The sequence below is a fragment of the Perca flavescens genome, chromosome 16, assembly GCF_004354835.1.
Source record: "Perca flavescens isolate YP-PL-M2 chromosome 16, PFLA_1.0, whole genome shotgun sequence".
Lineage (NCBI taxonomy): Eukaryota > Metazoa > Chordata > Actinopteri > Perciformes > Percidae > Perca > Perca flavescens.
The window spans coordinates 28,237,197-28,253,968 of record NC_041346.1 but is presented as its reverse complement, the minus strand read 5'-3'; the positions used below and the strand labels follow the sequence as shown (position 1 = coordinate 28,253,968).

The window sequence follows — 16,772 nt, the reverse complement described above, 5'->3', positions numbered from 1 at the left end:
ACTGCAGAAAGTACATGTGGGAATAACGATTAGGCTACTCTTAATATGTTTAAGTATTAATGCCTCACGCACATTTCTTCACACCATATCATGAAGATTGTACGGAGTGATAATTGAGTGATAATTGTTCCATAAACACCTTCAACTCAAATCTTAAATAGAAATGTATTCTTAATATTTAAAATCGGCGCTGTCTCACCGTCACATTGTCCGATACAGAGCACAGGAGGAGGAGATGGCCCTACTGCATGGAATACAGGATATCATCAAATACCCTAGCATTAGATAACTGCAGAACACAGTGTAAATAACTAAATATCTGTCTTTACAACTGTGCATATATCATCAAATGTCAAATTCTGGAAATACAGCAGTTAAGCTCTCGCGCAATCGTTACGCTCTATGTCCTCGTTATCAGTCCGAACTTTAATACCGTTAGTGACAAAACCTGCATGAAGAAAAGTGCGTTTGCCTATTACACTTTCTTTCGTCTTCAAATTGTATCTCGTCACAATATCGTCGCAATATCTGCATCGATGCATTTTGTCAGAAATAGTGATATTCGATTTTCTCCATATCACCCAGCTCTATGTAAAACCGTTATCCTCATATTCCAATGTTTGACTCGCCTCTCCCTCTCCGTCGCTCTCCCACAGCAGACATTCCCTCCCTCCAGAGCTGGAAACACTTGCTTTCTGACAAAACGTCATTGAACTGGTTCATTTCCAACATAGCCCGACCTTTAGTCTTATTATCGGACTTCTTTGGAGGGTGTTGAATGCACCTCGGCTGTGCTGTCCACTCTGGTTCAGTAGCTGGTGAGCCAGCAGACAGCCCCCCCCGTGGCTCTAATGCCAAGCTGTCACACTGCAGCTCAACTCTCCGCTTTTACTCTTAAGTTTTTAACACTAAGAGAGAAACCCTAAGAGAGAGAGAGACCGTTGGTTGGTCAAGAAGAGAGGACTGAATTACTTAATCCGGAAAGCAATTGACTATTAAAAATTTATATAAAAGTAATTTGCAGCTCAAAAGGAATTTGAATAAATTGGCGAGGCGGATATATCCGTAATCATTTGCTTCTTGCAGATATACTGGTGTTGCTGTACGTCAGCTGGTAAAAACAGGAAACTGCAGTACAGATGTGTCAAAGAGACTGTATGGTTGAAGTAATTTAGAAACTGTAGCCATATTTCCATCCAATTGTCAAGCAAATTTTGAGCAAACTTTTGAAATTGTTGCAAAAAAAGAAATTGGGTGCAATTACATTAACTGGTTAGGAGCAAATTAACTCTGCTACCTTGTAGCTGAACAGTAAACGTAGTACAAGAGGTAGAGGTTGCTAAGCAGAAACAAAGAGAGTTGACATGGCCATCTAACTCGTCTAGAGAGAAAAATGGAAAGAGATTTTCAGGAATTTGGTTCAATTGAGCAAGTTTGAACTGTTCTTTCATGTAGATACGATACACTTTATTGACCCTGGGGGGAATTCATTTTGGGCACAATGATGCTGCATACATTACAAACAGTGAATAGTAATCTACAAGCCCTGGACGTTTTAAGTCTTTAACAGACTTTTCTAAAGAAGGCTGGTGGAACAGGGAACAATGAATTGTTAAAGAGATTAAGTCTGCATATAGGCACCGTGTATCTTCTCCCTGATGGTAAGAGCTCGTACTCAGAGTGAAGGACACGGGATGGATCATCAAGAATTCTCTGTGCACCTCTTAGAGCTGACTGCTCGTAGGTTGTTTGGACAGGTCTGCGTTCTTCCCTACCTATTATTTTCATGGTGGTCTTTGTGAGTTGCGTTTAGATTTAGATTGTACGGATAGATTCCCATACCATGCCTGTATTACGTATTTGATCAGACTTTCCAATACCGCCTGGTAGAACAAAAACAGTTTCTGATCCACACCGTACAGTCTTAGCCTTCTCAGGAAGTATAATCTCTGCTGGAGTCTGGAGCACAGGCTATCAACATGGGTTTGACAGGTGAGCATGTTGTCTAAGTTGATCCCCAAGAACCTATAGGAGCAAACCTGTTTGATCGGGGTGTTATGGATAACTGCGGGGGTGTGGTCGCCTATTGTTTTTGGGTTGAACACAATCTCCTCCGTCTTCATCTTATTCAGAATGAGGTGGTTGGCATCACACCACTGTACTAAGTTATTGATCTCAGCTTGGTAATATGAGGGCTCTGTATTTTCTATATTTGTATGCATAAGGCTAAGGATAACCGTATCGTCGGAGAATTTAAATATATAGCTGTTTGGGTGGATGCTCACACACTGTATATAATGTGAAGAGCACAGGGGAGCTCACACTGTCCTGAGGGGCACCTATACTAATTACTTTAGGCTCGGAGAGGGCGTTGTTGACCTTCACAAGTTGGGTACGCTCAGTTAAAAAGGAATGGTACCATTTGGTAATGAAGGGGTTAACACTCAGCAGCTTCATTTTTTTGGATCAGGAGGTAAGACTGTATTGTGTTAAAGGCTGAGCTAAGATCAATAAGTAAATGTGCGTATGCTTTATGGTCCTCCAAATGTTTGAAAATTAAATAGCTGACATTGTTCACAGCAACGTCAGTGCTTTTCTGTGTCTATAGGCAAATTGGAAAGGATCCAACAGTGGGTTTCTATCGGCATTTAACAGGAGACCAAATATTTTTCCAAACATTTTACCACAATTGAAGTTAAAAATGCTGGTCTGAAGTCATCGTTCTCAGATGGACAGGCTTTCTTAGGCACTGGAGTAATGACACACCTTTATCCAGAGGGTCGGGATACTGTGAGCATCCAATGATACTCGCATTATGTCAGCTAGTGTTGGCAATGAGACGAAGACAAATTAATGCAATGATTCTATCTGATCAGTCTTGTGAGTTAGTGGTGGACGGATTGATCCAAGTTTCAGTTTCTCTCCAGCGTTCACTGCTGCGGTGCCGCTCCTGTCGCAGCGCGGAGCAGGCACACTTTGCTCCTCCTCCCCCCTCTTGTGATTTTACAGTATGTTGTACAGTCACGTGACTCAGCACACCAGGCAAACAAGCCAGCAAGCAGCCAGGCCTGGCGGCAGCCAGCACCACACACACAAGCAGGACAGAGCAAAGGAACGGCAGAGAGGAAGAGGAGCATCGTTGGGCTATATTTTCATGCCAAAAATGAAACAACGGAAAGCTGTATAATTTGTAAAAAGGCTGTAAGATACAGTGGTATCACAACAACTTTATACAAGCATATGAAAATTCTGTCCTGGGATTTAACTAATTAATAATTATATAAAATAATTAATAAACGGTCATTAAAATGTATTCTGATCCACCTTAATTATTAAAAAGTATTGGTATTGTATCGTATTGGTGATACTGGCCCTGTATTTACATCGGTATCAGATGGATACCAAATATTGCAGTAGCGCACACCACTACTGTGAGTTAAAGGTTCGCTATGGCGGAACAGAAAGAAGGAAAGAAGCTCCCATTGCAAATCAACTTATTGTCTAAAGTCAAATTTAGTTTTTCATCGTTCTAGTTCAGTACTTTTCTGTTTTCAAGATACATTTACTTTGAGCAACTTCTTTATTTCTTTTGGAAACCGATTGAAATATTTGTACTGCATTTGCCGATTTGTTTCACTTGTTTTAAGAAAATTAGGTTTTACAACAAGGTGATAAGGTGCATGGCAAAAATAGGAGTTCTGATAACTACATGAAGGTAAGAGGAAGAACTTCTACAAGCAACGATACATGTCCTATTATGATACATGACATTAAACACAGCACACACAAACTGTGCAAGTGTGCATGTTAAAGTGTTTTTAACAGATGACCGAGCGCTGTCCTCTGCATCCTGCTAATGATAGCGGTGTGTTTGACAACAGGATTCTCTGGTGAGCCGTTAGACCCCCATCCAACACAACCTCTCGTATACAAAGAAACGTGTCCTTTAAAAGGCCAGTGAACAATGTAAGTAAACAAAAGGTTTTGCAAATACGACAACCTGAAAAGCAAGTTGCAGCTTAAAATTACAGATACCATTATGTGATTTGGTTTGTGGAGTAAAAGCTGCCCTCCTCGTGGCCAGGTTGGCTCAGTGGGTAGAGCAGGCGCACGTGTTCTTTGAGGTTATTGCCTCGACGCAGAGTTCCAGGGTTCGAATTCGACCTGTGACGATTTCCTGCATGTCTTCCCCCACTATCTCCCCTTTTTCACCTAACTGTCCTGTCAAATAAGGGCGGAAAAGCCCCCAAAAAAATCCTCTTTAGAGCAATATGACCGAAAACTCTTGTTATCTGCAGACGAGCAGCCATGTGAGCGTTTCTCTGCAGGAAAAAGGAGGACAATAAAGCTCTGACAGAGACAGGATTGTTGTCCTCTGTATACTGCACCTTTATGACCTGTCGTGCACAACAGAACTATTTAATCTCCGTTTTATATAAACAGACTTCACCAGGGGAAGGCTGATATTAAATATAACTGAGATAAGAAAGAATAAGAGAGACTCTCCTGTCAGACTACCCTCTCTTCAACAACAATAAAAAGGGATGTTTTTTAAAAGCCATGTTACCTCCATATTTCAGGATTATTTTTACTGTTACTGTTCTGCTTTTAAAGTTAAATAGATCCTGGATTTCTGAGGCCGATTTCGATGTTGATATTCAAGACTATTTTTCACATTAACACATAAGGAGGACTACCGAATAATTCACAGCTCCATTCATAGCTAGCGTTGGGCGATTGGACGAATTAGATGTTTTTTTCTGTCGCCCCATCAAACACATGAGCTAAATTCACCCGAAAACCTCAAGAGAAGCTTTGAATGTGAAAGGTACAGCCCTGATAGTAATTACACCTTTATTGTTGACGATCTCTTAAATCTTAAATGTACGGCTGTCCTTGATTAAAGAAACTCTTAGTCGACTAAACTCCTGAGTTTATCGTTCCGGTTTTGTTTCGTCGTCCGCCATGCGTCGTACCACACCGGGAGCGTCCGAAGCCGAGCGTTTTGCCTGCCCAACTCTTTCTCAAGCATTCTCCCCTTTGAACGCCCCGCGGCACGCGTATTTTTAGTTGAGAGCCGCTTCTCGCATGCTTCTGGGACGCGCTGTGTCGCGGCTGGTCGGATAACAAGCTTAGTCTTGACTGGCAGCTATCGCGCAACACTATTTTTTTCAGCGGCACACGACAAAGCGGAAACCGGAAGCCTGAACGAGCTCGAGGGTAACCGGATGCCAGCACTCTCAGAGTGACTGCAAGACTGTCTTGTAAACTTACTGGGTTAAGATGAGCTCTTTTATGGTGAATGAAAGGCTTGATACCACCAAGTAGCTCATCCAATCAAATCGAAGCATTGACTGCAATGCTGCTGCCAGTTCTGCCATTCTTTACCTTTTTCTTCTTGTCCGTAGAAATAGCAAAGTCGGTAGCCTTTCCTCATTAGCGCCCCCTCTGTTTAGGAGAAAACTGCAACTAGAGTCGCAACCACCACACGAAAGTATAAACAGTTACGGTGCCCTCATGACATCACATTTGTGCGCGCCAGCTCGGCTGCAGCTACTGAAAAAAAGGCATTTAATTGACTAAACTACTTAAAAGGGGGAAGCCCTAAAAAAAAAAAAAAAAAGATACTTAAGATACTTAAGTGACTAAGATACTTAAGAATAAAATTGTCCTTGCTGTATGGAGGACAAACTATGTAATGTTACAAAAGCCTTTTTCTGACAGCCCCTAATAATATCCACACAGCCCCTTATATTACATAGAAATGCCTAAAACATGCTAACAAAACTCACAGTAATGAAATAAAAAAAGAGATTTAAGCCCAAAGGTCAACATGTGGAGGGATTCTGACAGGCTGAGCTTTACAATGTAATGACAGCAAGTCTTCATGGTGTTTCAGCAGATTCTCACCCCACTGGAGCGTGTGAACACTAATTGTCGCCACATTAAAGCTGTGAATACAACATGTCTGCTTTTATTCTGCCTCATAAACATGTGGAGTGATGACAGAGAGTCAGGCAGCGACAGATTACCTGCGTATCGATGAGATTAGATTAAACCAACGTAATCCAGTTTGTATGAAAACGAAATGAACTGTATCCATACAGGATCTGTGGACAGTATGTGGAGCAGAAAATGAGCTTTTATAGTTTACAAAATAAACACTCGTCTACATGACGCCAGCTGCTGATGGGATGAAACATCTTCAGACCCCGCAGCTGCAAAAACTGGAATATGGGTCATTTAAAATTAGCTTTCCCAGAACAAATATTTTCCTAATCTCATTCTGTTTACGATTAAATCATCAATAGCATCAGGCTTTTTATGTCTACCTCATTACACGGGACTCTTTCTGTAAAGGATGTGTTAATTTCATCACATTACAGAGTCCAGGTAGCCTAGAAATCTAGATGCATCCTAGCAGCAGCTAGCTGTAATTTGCAGCTAGTGGGGGGGTCTAGCAACTGTCCATTGGCTTGTGAGCTGGAAAAACCATTGACATATATATAATGGACCAATAGACCCCGTTGCTCTGGACGGAGACCAGTGAAGGATGATAGAAGCATTTTTCAGGTGATCTCTTGCTTTACTGCGCAGCCTCCAACTGAGAGAGACAACGTAGATGTGACGTGAGCAACGTGTCTGAAAGTTGTAAGTCTTCTGGTAGCTGTGACAAGAGAAATCTCAATCAATCTTATAGAGACGGAGAGTGTAGGTATATGTAAGGAGATAACATAGGTACAGGCTAATTATTGCTAACTAACATGCTAGTTAACATTAGTAATTAAACCTAAACAGCTCATGTAAGTCCAAACTGCCTGTGAGCTTCTCCTGTACTATACGGTAATTCCTCTACTATGTGACAGTAAGTCACGTGGTTATGACCCAATCGTTATTTTTACAAAAACGTCTGCTACGGAGCCATAACGTGAGGTACAAGGTAATGGAGCCTTTTCTACATTGTCGTGTTTCTTAAGAATTAAACAATGGACAAATAAAAAGTAAAGTTATTCGCAGTCAAGTGACGTAAAAAAAAAAAATGGCGGTCAGTGTAATGCTAACAAGAGGTGATCGCTTTGTAGCAACAAAATGGCGCCATCGGAGGTTCGCGTTCTGAAGCGAAGCTTACTGCCCTTGGGAAAAACCAAACTCTGGCCGGGCCAATCAAATCGTGTATAGATTCGGGGGGCGGGCACATGGCTGCTGCTGGTGGGAACAGAGGTCTTGGGAATCGGCTTTGGCCGCGACTCTGGAAGACTTGGAGTTCAGCTTTTCTTTGAGAAACAAAGAACGGCACTCAAGTCATTCTTAAAAAAGGAAGATGTGTTCAGAGTTTAAAGTTGAATCTATCAACTAGCGTTGCTCTGATTGGTTGTAGCGCTAGCCTAACGCGTGCAGAGGGAATTTGAAAGACAACCGTTTATCCCACCCCTCGGATTGAGCCCTGCCAATGGGGAGTTCCCGGACCCAACATCTGGATGTGGGTCCAGGATATCACAGCAATGTACATTTTTATTTTACCAGTTGCAATTTTTATTTCCATTTTATTCTTTTTTTGCTTGTCCATTTTACAGTTATTGGTACTTTTGTTTTTAAACCATTTTTTCTCATGTGAAGCACTTTGTGACTTTGTAAAAGGTGCTATATTAAATAAAACGTATGATGTGTGCAATAAATGTGTGTGTCTTCTACCGCTAAACATGGAAGTTGTGCACATTGCGTACAAGTTTCTCTGTCAGTTTAAACAAAAGATGGGAGGATCAAGTCGAGCTATTTTCCAGCAAAAAATGTCAAAGCGGGGGAGCGTAGTTCAAGTCCCGGGGAAAACACAAGACTATCAGCCAGGGAACGCGTATTGTGTCCCGGAGTACTTAAGGGGACGCATTTTAATCCAAATTACAATCTTTTTTTCCCCCCAGTCGATCGTTTTGGTGCTTAAACTTTAACTGCCGTCGCCGCATGAGGTTTCACTTTTTGTCCGCTGAACCTCTGAGGCCTTCACACAACAGCTGTATTCATACGGAGATTAGATTACACACACAGGTGGACTCTATTTACTAATTAGGTGACTTCCGAAGGCAATTGGTAGCACTGGATTTTATTTAGGGCTCTCAGAGTAAAGGCGGCTGAATACTTTTGCACGCCACACTTTTCAGTTTTTTTATCATCTGTAAAATAATCTGAAAACCATGTATCATTTTCCTCCCACTTCACAATTATGCAGCGCTTTGTCTTGGTCTATAATCACATAAAATCCCAATGAAATACATTTACATTTGTGGTTCTAATGTAACAAAATGTGGAAAGGGTAGGATTACTTTTGCAAGCCTCTGTATCTGCAACGTTCGCTGAAAAGGACAGTCGCCTCACGGTGCTCCGTACCCGGCTCACCGTCACCTTTTGTCGGCAAAATTTAACTGTAAAGGACGGTTAACTTAACGGTCATGTGACCGGTCTCCACAAGGCCAGCAGTAAGATAAGAATTGTTGTGCATACGTTTTCGTACGATATCATGCAAACCCGTTCATGAGAAAGCTACGCACCTCTCTCATGTAATAGATGTGCAAAGTAGTTTTGTGTTCAAAGCAAACTAGAGTGGGGGCTGTTACGTATCCTACCACCCCCACTTCCCGCGCCCTTGCTCAGCCCACACCCATTTTCAAACTTGGCCTTCATTTTGAACACACACACACACACACACACACACACACACACACACACACACACACAGCTTTATTTATAGTAGTATAATTATTTATATATTGTGTAGAGACAAGCAGCTGATGTGGGGCTTCCACACAGTAGTTTGTAGACCATAACAACATTTTTTAAACTGAATTATTCAACATTTGAGAGATTTACGAGGTCGGACTGGAGACCGTCAATGAACAAGTCACAGTAACAACTCACTTTGCACGTAAACAGGCTGTATGATAGTAGATTTCTTTCTGCTGCATTTGTGTATTAATAGTGAAAATTTATTTTACAACCTTTCACTGTTCAATAATAATATTTTGTTTGCTTATTAGTAACATTTGTATGCAATAATAATAATAATAATAATAGTAGCCTGTGTCATTTTTCTTGTATGTTGGGTTCCTGGCTGCTTTTGACTTTGTTAAATAAATAAAAACCAAAATGAGGGTCAAACTTGCAGCCGAGTTTGTTCTGAAATGATGAGATCATGCATGTGGAGTAAAGACTGTTTACAAAAGGTGAAACTAAGACAGAAGTTAATGCATAGAAAAGTTAAAACAAGCCCAAATAAAGCTCCTGAGATATTATAAATTAAAAAGCCTCCATTGTTAATCTGTGTGTAAACATTTAACTGGTTTAACTGGGATCTCTCTCCACCTCCAACTTCATATTTAGGGGTTTTAGATTGTTGGTCAGGTTAGTCAAGCAAAACAAGACATTTAAAGACGGCGCCATGGGCTCTGGGAACTTGTGATGGGACTTTTTCATCATTCTCTGACTTTTATAGAATGAAGACTGTTCATTGGTTGCAGGGCGCAACTTTGGGTTCAACATTGGGGGGGAAGTGTGGGGGTGAGATCCCCATCTACGATGCCAGACACTTCCATTTCCTGCATTTTGTTGAATTTGTATGCAACAATTTGTCCATGCTACTGTCTTTATTAAATGTAAATATTATAAATTCATTCATCTCCAGTGTTGTTCCAAACTTTCGGCATTTGGGATGTTTGTTTAGGAATCATGTAGGCTTACATTTCAACAACAAATATTTGCTTGCGTTTCCTTAAAAGCTCTGACACACCAACCCGACGGCCGACCGTCGGTAGAAAAGCCAGTCGGACTGATCATCCTTCTCGAGGTCCAAAAAGTGTCTCGGAACCCACCGAAGCGACGCCGACTTGAGCGTACGTTCTGCACGTGTGCGAGACGTAATACCTCTCCATAACAGCAGGCGGCGCTACTCGGTATTGTCGGCCCCCCAAAACAAAACGGAAATGACGAACGCATCACGTGGGTCTGGCTTCTCCCGAATTTCAAAGCCGACTATAATGGCGGCACGTTCGGAATACAATCTCGTATTTTACGAAAATGGTTCACGAAACGCGTTTCTGAAAACACGTTAAGCGAGAAATAGCCCGTGCAGTTGCTGAATCTGTTATTTTGATGGACAAAGGTCAGGTTGAAAGATTTTCGTCAGATTTTGAGAGGCGCTCATCCCGCTCGTCATTTCCATGTCATTAAGTGTTTTAACATAAGTGCACTGATTCACTAGTCTAGGGCTAGCACTCCACCAATCAGATTGGTCATTGAGTCCGACTGCCCACTGGCCGATTCAACAAGTCAAATCGGCCAAAATTAAAGCCGACGGCTCCTCCAACTGATGACGGCACAGAACTCACCGAACAGACTCAGGTCACCGACCTCGCCAGACTGTCCGACAGCCGATAATCGGGTTGGTGTGTCTGCGCCTTAAGATCTAAAAGAGCAATCTTCCTAAAAAATAATGTGAGAAATGGACGCTGCTTTATGTGAATGTCTGTGGACACTGAACACGAGGGATCGTGTAAAACTGTTAAAAACTAATATTTGCTTGCCACAGAATTTAAACTTTGACTTCATTGCCCCAGCCAGTTATGATCGACTATGCATTGTTGTGTTTAACTACATCAGAAATATTGTGTTGACATAAAATTTTATGCAAGAGTGCATTTTTATGAGCAAGTGAAGTCACTTTACATGACTGTACTGTGTGAGAGATTTGTTCCTTGAATTTTTCTGCTGTATTTTTGTACAAACCTAAATATTTTGAATGATTATCACTAAAGATGTGTATGCTTTTGTATGAGCCTGGTGTCATTTGTCCTGTATTGTGGGTTCCTGGCAGCATTTTATTCTGTTAAAATTGACCCAATGCAAGTCAAACTTGCAGCAGAGTTTGTGTACAAATAATGAAACCATGCATGTTGCTTTACTCAACATGATTAATGATTCATGGATGCAAAAATCACCAAAATGAAGCTTCAGGTGGAATTATTAATGAAAAAGGAACCAGCAGCCTCCATTCTTTAAACTAATGTAAACTTTTAACTGGTTTAAATGGGATCTTTCTCCACCTCCAACTTAATATTAGGGGTTTGAGACTGTTAGTCAGGCAAAACAAGACATTTAGAGACTTCTGATGGGACTTTTTCGTCATTTTTGTACGATTTTAATACTTATTTTTCAGAAATATTGTGTTAAAATGAGATTTCTTGCAAGAGTGCATTGCCTCGCCGCAGCCCTGCCTCACTCAGTTACAGCTCAGCGGGACTCACCTGCTGTTTCTCCATGGGCTCCTTGCTGATGGCGGAGACCTTGGGTGCAGGTGCCCGCTCGCACGTGCATCCCTCCAGTAGGTATATCCCAGAGGGCCTCGTGCTCTGGTCGTTCTCAAAGTAGAAGAGCACGTTCTGGTAGAGAGCGAAGTACTTCTCGGTCCAGCGGCTGATCTCCGTGGTCTTCTTGCTCAGGAAGCCGCGCTTGGAGCCCTCTTTACGCGCAACCACCGACAGATACAGAGCGTGGCCCTCGTTGTACCGCACGCCCTTCTGCATCTTATGTCCAACCGGATTTGGGTTTTTATTTTTAATTTTGGTGCCAACTTCAAACAGTAACCCGAGGCATCACTGCATCTCCCGGTTTTCTGTCACTGGCGTTATGAGCAGAGAGAAAGCGGTTCATATATCTCCGGTAGCAGGGAAAGTAATCCAGGCTTACCGCGGTAGAAAAAAGTTGGAAAGACACTCAGCTCACCGGCAAACTGGGGCTTTAACGTCGGGGCTTTCTCACAAAGCAAAGCCCGCAGGAAACACTCCACGACGCTCCCGTGCTCCAAACTTTTTCTGCGAGTAGTTTTAGCTAGCGCTCGAGCCCTCGGTCGTTACTCTACCTGAGCGACGGAAACGTATCAAAACAGAAGAAAGCTCGTCGTCCCGGCAGCACCGCGGAGACAGAAATAGACTGAGGGAACAGACGGTGCAAACCGAATCACGGCGGAGATCAGCGGTAATCGGCTTTGACACCGACTTAAAGAGACAGGTCGCTGCCTGCAGCCCGCCGCGCGCGCTGCCTGTCTGCCCTCGCTGCGCCTCGCGCCTCATCCCAGGAGCGCACGAGCCGAGGAACGCCCCTACTTGGAGTGCAGGTGCGCAGGTGCGCGTGAGGTGGGGGCCAAAAGTTGAAAGGGTAACATCACAGCATGACCGGTGCGTTGAGTGACCTCCATTTTAGATGTAATAATAATAATAATAATAATAATAATACATTTTATTTAAATGCTCAAAGACACTTTACAAGAACACCATAGTTATAGTAAGTACAATAACAGCAGAACAAAAAACAGCAAAACATAAAAACAAGCATATTAAACATTATTATTATTATTATTATTATTATTATTATTATTATTATTATTATAGGGTGAAGGCTATTCTAAAGATGCAGGTTTTGAGAAGTGTTTTGAAAGTGACAGATTCTTAATACTCATATAGTTGTGTATATGTGTAATATTCTTTTATCATTTTTTTTTTATTCATCAGTCTCCATTTCAGAGCTGTTCATACTGTTCATATTGAAATACTTATATAATAACATAATACATATTTAGTCCAGCATCCTTTGCACTACGCTCCATAATTAAAATAATTTATCATAAAAATAATTTACTCCTGCACACTTTGCACTCTTCATTGCACTACTGCCTCAACCCGTCTATATTGGTTCTGTTTATAGTGTGTATATATTGTTTGTTTTGCATGAGTGAGCACATTGTGAGCATTGTATTAATCCAAAAGCAAAATTCCTCGTATGTGTCCTCATACCGTGCAAATAAAGCCAATTTCAGGTGTTGCCACAGCACAGGACAGATTACAGATAGAAAAGTACAAATACAATAAAATAAGCGGTGTATAACTAGCAAAAGGGTCAATGTAAATACAAGAGCAATTAAAAACAAGTTAGGAGGTGCCGTAATTGACTTAAAGTGACAAGAGCTGCAAAGATTAATCGATTACTCGGGTGCCCGGATAGCTCAGTTGGTAGAGCACGCGCCCATATATGTAGAGGTTTACTCCTCTATGCAGCGAGCCAAGGTTCAATTCTGACCTGTGGCCCTTCGTTGCATGTCATCCCCCCCTCCTCTCTCCCCTTTGATGTCTCCAGCTGTCCTGTCAAATAAAAGGCCTAAAACGCCCCAAAAAATTATCTTTAAAGATGAATCGATTTCCTCTAGCTCACCCAGTAAGAGCGCGCGCCCCATGTAGGCTGAGGCCTTTGCACCTGCTGCCCTTTGCTGCGGGACGTCCCCCATCTCTCTCCCACCTTTCTGGTCTATCCACTGTATCAAATAAAGGGGAAAAAGACTGATTGATTACTTGTCAACTGTTACATTAAATGCCAATAATTTAGATTTTTTTTTTTTTTTTTAACAATCAGTTATTTGGTTTAGGTTATTTTTTCTGACTCCAGCTTCTTAAATGTGAATATTTTCTAGTTTCTTCACTCCTCAACTGGATTAAGAATCAATGCCACCGGTGTTTATTTCAGATTTTTTTTTTTTTTATTAAAAAAGGATCCAAATATAACACACCCTTTAAGGACTAATTCACTAAACCCGGCTATGAGGCGTACCTATAAATATCCTTTTTTTTTCTAACTATGATTTTAGACAAATGAGGGCGTTTCAGAAATCACACACACACACACACACACACACACACACACACACACACAACAAAGAAGTTTCTATTTCTGTAAAGTGAGGATATGCTTCAGGAGACAACGAAACTGTCATCCAGCCTGAACGCACATCTGTTTGCTTTCAGTCGTGTGTGTGTGTGTGTGTGTGTGTGTGTGTGTGTGTGTGTGTGTGTGTGTGTGTGTGTGTGTGTGTGTGTGTGTGTGGACAGATGTTATGAGTGTTTTTAAGCCAAGCTGCCACAGAGTTTTGCCCCTCACTTATGTTCCCTGTACACGATGTGGTGATAGATTGGGTTGGGTCGCCTCCACGTTGGCGAGATTGGAGCCGGAGACACTGCCCTGTCGCTCCGCCCTGCAGTCACAGGGTCAGGTGGAGGTCTGGCTGAGTTCAGGGCCAGAAACATGCAACACCTCATGGACATCACATAACAGATAACCCACACACACACTCAAAAGACACAATGTCCCACGCAGACGGCGGCGCTCTAATCTGTTAGGCAGCTTAGCATCAGGTCACTGTGATGAAGTCTAACAGACTCTGCAGTGACCTGCTCACAGTGATGGAATGTAACAATGTAATGAGTACATCTACTCAAGTTCTGTGTATTTGAGGTAATTGTACTTCACTTGAGTGTTTTCTTTCCATTTCACTTTATACTTCTCCTCCACTTCATTTGTCTGACAGCTTTAGCTACATGACGATTTTTGCATTAAACCTGTGAAGAGTTTGTAAAATATGGTCTCACGTTGCCAGACCTATCTCCACACCAGCAGTGTAGTGTACGTGATACGCAAGTATACGCAGTATACCCACTAAGAAAGCTCCAGGATTTCCATATACCCACTTAAAAATGCCCAATGACACGCAACAACATACTTTCCATTATATTTTTGATATATTTTGAATTGGCATCTGTGTTTTTCTTCTTCGCATAGGCTAAACAAAAAAGGTATTTCGACTGTAAATTGGTGAATAAAAGTTATCCGAATGCAGGAAATGAGGTCTTTGATGCTCAAAATAACCCTGGGGGAGGACAGCCAGACCCCCCCACTATGATATGCCCTCCTCCCCCAAAGGCAGATTCTGGCCCACATATATAGGCCAATATATTTATATACAGTACAGTATACCCACTACAATACGTTAGACTACACCACTGCTCCACAGTGCTGTGGAGATAGGTCTGGCTACACCACAGATGAATTCTGGGATAGGAGAAAAAAAATTTAACTACCCAACCATTTAAACCAGTGCAGCTGAAACGATTGGTTGATTAATTGATTGACAGAAAATCAACGGCAACTGTAAAAATACAAAAACATAGTCTGATTCCAGCTCCTCAAATGTGAAGATTTGCTGCTTTTCCTTTTAGTTATTTCACATCTATCTAGTCATTTTGACATTTTGGACTACAAACACTGAGACTACTTTTGAAAAACTTTACAAACCAAGCAATCAATCAATCCGATCGATAACTCGAGAAAATAATCAGCCGATTAATCCACTTAATTAAGTACATTTTGCTGGAAATACTTTAAGGTTTTAAATGCAGGACTTTGACTTGTAATAGAGTATTTTTACAGTGTAGTATTAGTACTTTTAATGAAGTAGAAGATCTAAATACTTCCTCCCCTGCTGCCTGTTGAGGTTTTATTTGGCGAAGGAATAATGTGACAATAACACACTTTCAGTTGCAGCCAGAGTGCATCTTTCCCAGTTCAGCTGCCGCCTACATCAGCAGAGCTGACGGAGAATAATCAAGCCCACGCTGCTGGAGCAGAGCTGATCCCACTGGGAAGCTGAAACAGGAGCGCCAGGTAAAGGGACAGCACGCCAACTCCTATAACCCACCTTGATCCTGGGACTCTTCTGCACATGCTCAGATGCAAATGAAGCGTGCCGAGGGAAAGGAACGGCACAACAGAACGGAGGATAAAGTCTGTGTTTAGATATTATGAGTTACTATGAACAAGCTTTTTGCAGAGTTAAATTTTTCTGTAACATATTCATACAGCGCTCTTTTCAAGACAAAGTGCTTTACATGTTTGAACCAGGATGATTACACCGTTGGGGGACACAATGAGGCAAACATCAGACAATTAAAACACAGGAATATTATATAACATAACCAATAAGACATTTTGATTTTGAATAAGAACAGGGCTGCAACTAACAATTATTTTCATTGTTGATTAATCTGGCTATAACATTTTGTTGAGTCAGAAAATAGTATTAAAAATTTTTTTTCACAGCTTAATTTGTCCAACCAACAGTTTAAAACCCCCAAATGTTAATTTTACAATTGAAAACATAGAAAAGCTGCAAATCTTCACATGTAAGAAGCTTAAACTCACGAATATTTTAATTTAAAAAAATGGTTTTCTGAGGAACATCTAATTGATTAATCGATTAGCGCTCAGTATGAATAATGTCTTAAACTGGGCCGTTATCGTTGAAAGACATTGGATCTATGTGATCCAGGGCTGGGTAGGTAATCCGGTTAAATCTTGGCGAGCGAACACATTAACCACTAGAGGTAGATTAACCTCATCCTGTCGCGTCTTATCAGGTCCCGAGCCTTAAAGACCACATCTGATGTCCGCAGGCAAATGCTGACAAATGAAAAGTCTCATCGCAGCTTAATATCATCGGTGGAGCTGCACGGAGAGAAACAATCCCTCCGAGGTTAAAAGGAGAGGGCAAGGGCACGTTGCATCACAGCCACTGCTGCACCAGACTCTTCTTCAGTTTCAGCTGTTTTTCACCCTGATCTGTGCATTTACAAAGTGGCAGCAGGGGCGGAGCGAGGGGTGGCTTCTGGGGATCCAGTCTCCAAAGCCCTTCATGCCTTCAACTGCTCTATGCTACTGCTATCACTTAATACATCTCACATAATTGAGTAAATGTTCTTCTGTTGGTTTAATAATAACTTTAGACAAGGGCGGAGGTTTGGTTTCAACATTGGGGCAGACACACTAACCATAGGCACAGATTTATGTTTTGCTCCGTGGGAGCTCACAGGCCCTTTAAAAAAATAAAGTAGTCAAAAGATGTTTTG

The 16,772-nt window shown here is 41.6% G+C and overlaps 1 protein-coding gene across 8 annotated transcripts in view; it reads right to left on the bottom strand.

The window, feature by feature from the left end:
• Positions 1 to 12,099, bottom strand: part of rasgrf2a (Ras protein-specific guanine nucleotide-releasing factor 2a) — a 66,160-nt gene extending 54,061 nt beyond the window's left edge. For all 8 annotated transcript variants that reach the window (XM_028601892.1, XM_028601895.1, XM_028601893.1 and 5 more), the window contains exon 1: positions 11,292 to 12,099. In XM_028601892.1, coding sequence (XP_028457693.1) covers positions 11,292 to 11,570 — 279 coding nt within the window. In that variant the 5' untranslated portion in view covers positions 11,571 to 12,099. The remainder of the gene's footprint in view (positions 1 to 11,291) is intronic.
• Between the last annotated feature and the right edge of the window lie 4,673 nt (positions 12,100 to 16,772).